The following is a 6,000-nucleotide window of genomic DNA, read 5'->3' as shown; positions in this document are numbered from 1 at the left end:
GTTTTTCTAAAGCAAATCATTGAGTTTTGAAATATCTGCTGAAGAGAGAACATAAATAAGGACATGGTTTACACTCCAATTGAAAACATTAGCATTTCTTACATTTGGTATTTCTGTAGACCACCCACAGTACTATTTATACACAATATTTTAAATCATTGTTGATATGAATAAAAGATTAATAATTACTATTTTAGATAACAGCCGACGCGCGTACTTAAAAAAGCATGCAGATTAACAGACATAATAGCTATGAGTGATGAAGTCTGGCCACAGAAGGCTTGCGATTTTGTAATGGTTAATCTTGAAAAGATCTCTCCTTAATTGGTTAACGGTCTCTCCGCCAGGCAAGTGAAAGTACTGCTATTTAAGGTTTCAGCATTAAACAGCAACACTTTCATCCAAACCATAACAGCATACAATTATATTACCAGAGTCTAAACTGCGTCTTCTATCTACCCACTAATCAAAACGCAACCCATCTGTTCTGGTGTCTTTTAAAAACACTGCTTATCTATGTATGAAAAGTGGCTGAGCGCGCTCTAATCACCGCAAAGATTTATTCCGAGAAGAAATTCAAATAAAATTAAAACTGTATTTGCGGTTAAATCGTTACTTAAAAAGGAGAGCGAAAAGGGAAGGCAAAAGAAACACGTGTGTGCCTCAATAAAACCCTAACATCACCACCTTTTGTGATCTAAGCTCACATACAGACACACACACACGCACACTTTCCCTTAGCTGTGCTTTTGTGTTTTGTCAGAATTAATGAGAAAAGTTCCCCTGCCCTAGGGGTAATTAGTGTCCTTGGAGTTAAATAAGCTAATACTTAGACACCTCTGGCACAGGCAATTATGTTTGTGTATTGAATAATTGATTCAAAGAGGGGGGGAAGGGCTGCTAATCAGATCTGAGCATAATGAATTGATTTAATTAACAGGGGAATCCGAGGGTCTCTGGGAACTGTGTGCATTTATTCAGTAGCAAGAGAGAGCAAAGCACATAAATTGGGAGAGAAAGGCAGTGAGAGTATGCTTTTAGCACTTGTCAGGGCTGGAATTGGATTTTTTTTTAATATAGTTGCAGTTTCGCAGCAAATGAAAGCGGAAAAAAACATTTTTGCTGGCAAGAAAGCATTCCAGTCATAATAATATAGAGCTTTTGATCCATTGAATACGGTAACGATTTAACGAGCAAGTCGAATCATTTTCTTTTTTTTCTTTTATTGAAGATCTGTGTTGGTAAACCAGTTTTTTTTCTTGTTTTTTTTTTCCGAGGGAGGGGGGGGGACGTCAATTGCAATTGTAGTTTAGTCCGTGGAGGCTTATTTCAGAGCAAAGGAACAAATACGACTTGAACAAGGAAAGGTTGAATTTCATTTCAATATAGCAATAAAAATAAGCAAGTCTGTATTCATTTTGAACGGAGATGCGTTATTGAGCGATCTAGTTTTAAAAGCCGGGCACCCGTGTGATTAAAGCTTGCAGCAGAAGGACGATCGGTAGTTACATAGCAAGGCTCTTTCCTAAAGGAAGACAAGTGAGGTGGTGTTGGTTGCTGGAGCCGAGGACGGATCGCTTGGGGTCGGACTCCTCGTTCTTCAGGACGATGGTGCTGGACAAGGAGGAAGGTAGGTGGGCTACGGTTGCTAACTGAGGGGGCTTTAATCGGGATGTCAGTTAGTGGCCGGTGCCTTTGCATGCTTTTGTACTGTAAAAACGTACAGTCACATCTGAGGTACTGAAAGACGACTGAGCCCTGTTACATGGAGAACGGTTCGATTCGTGGTCTTTCGCTTATTTGCTCATTTTTAGAGGCTCGCAGTGAAGAAATACATTCATGAAATACACAGTTCATTTCACTTTTTGGCAGCGATTCGGAGTTGGAAAAACATCCCATTCTGTGCATTTTTAATCCTAGTTTCGGCAGTTTTGGTTTTCACCTCGTAACTTTCATCCGGGATCACTGCCCCTACAGTACATTCTCCTGTTTTATATTTAAATAAGTTATCAGCTCAGTCGTCGTTTCCCTAGCTTTTACAGTGGGTGGTATCACTTTGTTCATCAGTAACAGCTGAAACGTATACGAGAATACTGCGTTGTACGTAACCTTCCGAAAGTGTTCTTCAGACCTCTTAAAGTACCCAAATAAGCAACTGTGTACCTGTAATTACAATGTTGCCTTTAAGTGGATCGCAGTATTAGTAAAGATTACTTCTGTAGGGTTCAGTGATCGTTTTTCAGTTTTGAAACTGACCGCTCAGTTTGGGAATATATTCAACTTTGAGTAGGAAATTCGTTTAAGTATGTGCGAAGCTGTCTTCACGTGTGTTTGTTGCTAGGTATGGAGCTAGTTTATCGATCGATCATATACTCAGTTAAAAAAGGTATCGTAATTATGAATCCAGGGAACTTGATTTAAGAAAATATAATTGATTCTTGTGGTTTAGCGCAAAGTAGTGTACTTTACAATACAGCCAAGTTATAAAGATGAGTTGTCTACAAATAATAGATAACTTTCTTTGCATACTGATATGTTTACTCTTAAAAACATGAGACGAGTTTCTACATAAGAAGACTCTCTTCTTAATGTTCGCTTCCGAAAGCCAATTGCCGAAACTTTTGGCTAGTTAGGAAACTGCCTCTGTTCATAAAAGTGGTTATTTTTGTAATCTTTTAGAAAATGTTTTCATTATATGATTTTTTTAGCTAGAGAGGCATTTTTTAAGGTAATGGCTTGCATTTTAGACCCATTATTTATGTCTGAAAATGGATATTTCATATCTATTTTAGCTGAACATCCTTTCACTTATCCATCTAAAAACCAATAAAGGCAATGCCGTAGAAACATAAATTGGTCTGTCTCCCTGAATCCATGTCTTGCTAATGTACCCAGATTAACTCAACTGTAAATTGTCTCCTTTGGATGTCTGTCTTGCTAAAAGTTTCCTATATGATTCATGATTTGGATTGCTTTTAACAGCTATTGGCTAAGCAATATGGTAAATGTACAAGGTGATGCAAATGGCATTAGTGAGAGAGGATGCACAGGAGCATGTAATGCAGTCAATACTACATTAACTACTGATGCCCAATTACAGAAACAGGGAGAGTGGCTTTTAGGAGCATTAGGACTTGCAGAAAAGCTGAGATCACCTGCTGCTCATTGCCTAAAAGCTTCACCCTTTGCTTGCTGGGGCCAACCAACTGCTTTGGCATTTTGGCAGAGTTGAGCCGCTATTCTGTATGTACAGGTTCCGTGGTCAGAACTGCTATTGTTTCTCTCGGTTTACAAGAAGTCCTGTACATTTTCAGTCTTGTATTTGCCCAGACAGCATCCAGCAACATTTTATGTGTGGATGTGTTCTAATATACAAAACAGACTAATGGCCTTCAAGGTATGTATTCGCAAGGCACTGTGAAAAGAAAGAGATGGGTATATACAAATTAGCTTTTAATTTTTCTAAATTTGTGGTTTTAGAATAGAAAAAGTGCATTTTCAGACTGGACTTCAGAAACTCCTGACTGACCTCCTGAATGTGATGTGGGCTGGAAGATTATTCCACAGTCTAGGAACAACAGAACAGAAAGCATAGACTGCTGACAGAACAACCTGTTTTGTGTATTTTAATACCTGGGTACAACAATTTCAAAGAGAACCACACCTCCCCTACTTCCCTGAGACTCACAGCTTCACAGCCCATCTGAAACATCTAACACCTAATAAGATATGAAATCTTAGACCGTTTATCCCATCACTTATTTTATCCAGCTTAGATGGAATAAACCTAAACAAGACTAGACAGTGGGCAAATCCATGTTTGTTTTTTAAACGGGCTTCTTGCTAGAAAAGTGTTTGAGACTTGCTTCATGCTTTTCCTCTGCTTGAAACTCTGTAATATTTGCATATCTAGGCTTTCTTAATATGTGTAAAAACCAGACTCCTGGTGTACTACAATCTTGTTTTTCTTGTGAGCGTCATACGTGTGTGCGTGTGGGGGGGGGGGGAGGTACTCCGTATGGAAAAGTAGTAGTACCTTGTAAAATAACTACCTTTCCTTGAAGAAAGTTAATCTAGTTTCCCTCTTTTATAAACCTCCAGGATATACATCAATTCCCTCTACTCGCACTGTTATTATTTTTATTGAAATATCATGGTAGTTTTCTAATATACAATATGCCTAGAAACCATAGTCTACCTACCTGTATGTGATTATTAGATATTGAAAAGTACAGGCATTTCTTGGGCACTGTTACAGTGCATTTGACGAGAGGTACAGATTCTCTTCTAACACTTGGGGGACTTATAATAAACCCCAAATTTGCTAACTTATGCTGTATGTAAGCATATATATGCTAAAACTGGCATAAGTCTTAGTTTCCAAAGTGTGCTCAGAACACAACTTTGTTAGAGACCTGTCCCAATTAAAATGAACATCTGTGTCAGAAAACACTTCTCCCTGCCATTCAAACTTACTTCTTTCCAGGAAATATTGCTGTCTTCACCGTTGAACCGAACTGTCAAAGATGCCCGAAAAAACAAGGGAGGATTTTACTTCTTGTGAGGATATTGGTCCTTTCAGAGAGTATGAAACAGAAGGATTCTCTTACAATTAAACTGTGAATTCAGTTTACATTAGTGTAGTGTGGTAGGTTTAACAGTTTTACATTTATTAAAAGCACTTTACAAGGCCTAACTACCCAGTATAGATTGAATATTGGGTACAGTTCACAAAGTCAAATTTCTATACTGAAGTAATTAACACTGATTTTATTCTCATATTACTGGATACTCTGGCCCGAAAATATTTTGCATTAATAATTCTAAAACTACTAGTTTCATTTCCACATTAAAGATAAACTCAAATTCAGACCTCCTTGAATCTCTTAAAGGTGTAATTTTCTTGAGTTGATCACTCACCCTCATGCTTAGAAAGCTCACAAATGTTAGGGGAAAGACAAACTGATATTCACAAACTTGATAAATTCTTGGGTTACCTTTGCTCCTTAATTTATGACCCTGTAAGCAAGCTGTCCACTGAAATTTGTACATTCATAAAGCATCTGATTGAAAAGCAATGCCTCAAATAAATACAAGCCAGTGATCTGTCGGCAGCTGTAATAAAACTTGGGCTTCAGGCTTAGATTTTATTTTGAAATAATAAGAATTGCTTTATTCTTTTTACTCGAGTTACCATGGTAATTCTGTCTTGTAGCAATGTTATATTGATTTAGAAAGTGGACAGTAATATTTCTTTTGTGTTATTTCGTTTCTGCGGGTTGATTTCTAATTTCCACTCTGAGATTACTTTTATAAATTTCTTAAGTCTTTTCACTTTTTTTCAGGCAATGTAATTTTCTCTCTTGTATTTGCTATTTTCTCATTTTATTGGCTTGTTCTTATTTTAAATTAAACTTGCCAATTTCAAATATTGAAATGGCATCTGTGTATGTTTGTTTCTGGGTTCCACGTAATATTATGACTTAATATTTTGGAAAACGGGTTTGCGTTTGCTACTAGTTTTGGTAAGTTATTTCCAAGCCAGTCCTAGTTCTGTATAATAAAAATGTAAATTTTTCTTTTGCGAATATTCAGATCAGTGTGGATACTGCTTATATAAAAGCATTAATTTGATAGATGGCAAACATTTGATGCTTGCTGACTGTAAATATTATGAAGACCACTGTAGGTGATAGATTTTTAAACATGTCAATAAAACAAAGTTTTCAGAACCTTTGCTCTTAAATTAAATTTGGGATTATTTTGATGTGGTGGTGTTTTCTTTTATTAAATTCACAGGATAACTAACAGCATGAATTAAACTCTTTAAAGTAATATCTTTTAAGCAAGTTTTACATATTAACATTGCTCTGACAAAACACAACTGTTTTTATGTATACAATGAAACCAGTTTCTTCTTTTCCACAGATTCATTGTGTAACAGCTGACTAGCATTAATATCTTTTGGTTTATGATTGGGCTTAATAGTTTTTACCTAAT

At 36.6% G+C, this 6,000-nt stretch overlaps 1 protein-coding gene across 1 annotated transcript in view; it reads left to right on the top strand.

The window, feature by feature from the left end:
• The first annotated feature begins 1,465 nt into the window (after positions 1-1,465).
• The window catches only part of lmo1 (LIM domain only 1), a 29,151-nt gene continuing 24,616 nt past the window's right edge, over positions 1,466-6,000 (top strand). Inside the window, exon 1 of the mRNA XM_088934839.1 lies at positions 1,466-1,630. Within this exon, the coding sequence (XP_088790965.1) occupies positions 1,609-1,630 (22 nt within the window). The 5' untranslated portion in view covers positions 1,466-1,608. The remainder of the gene's footprint in view (positions 1,631-6,000) is intronic.

The sequence above is a fragment of the Atractosteus spatula genome, chromosome 16, assembly GCF_055471065.1.
Source record: "Atractosteus spatula isolate fAtrSpa1 chromosome 16, fAtrSpa1.hap1, whole genome shotgun sequence".
In the NCBI taxonomy this organism is placed as follows: Eukaryota; Metazoa; Chordata; class Actinopteri; order Semionotiformes; family Lepisosteidae; genus Atractosteus; species Atractosteus spatula.
This window is presented reverse-complemented; position numbering and strand designations above follow the sequence as displayed.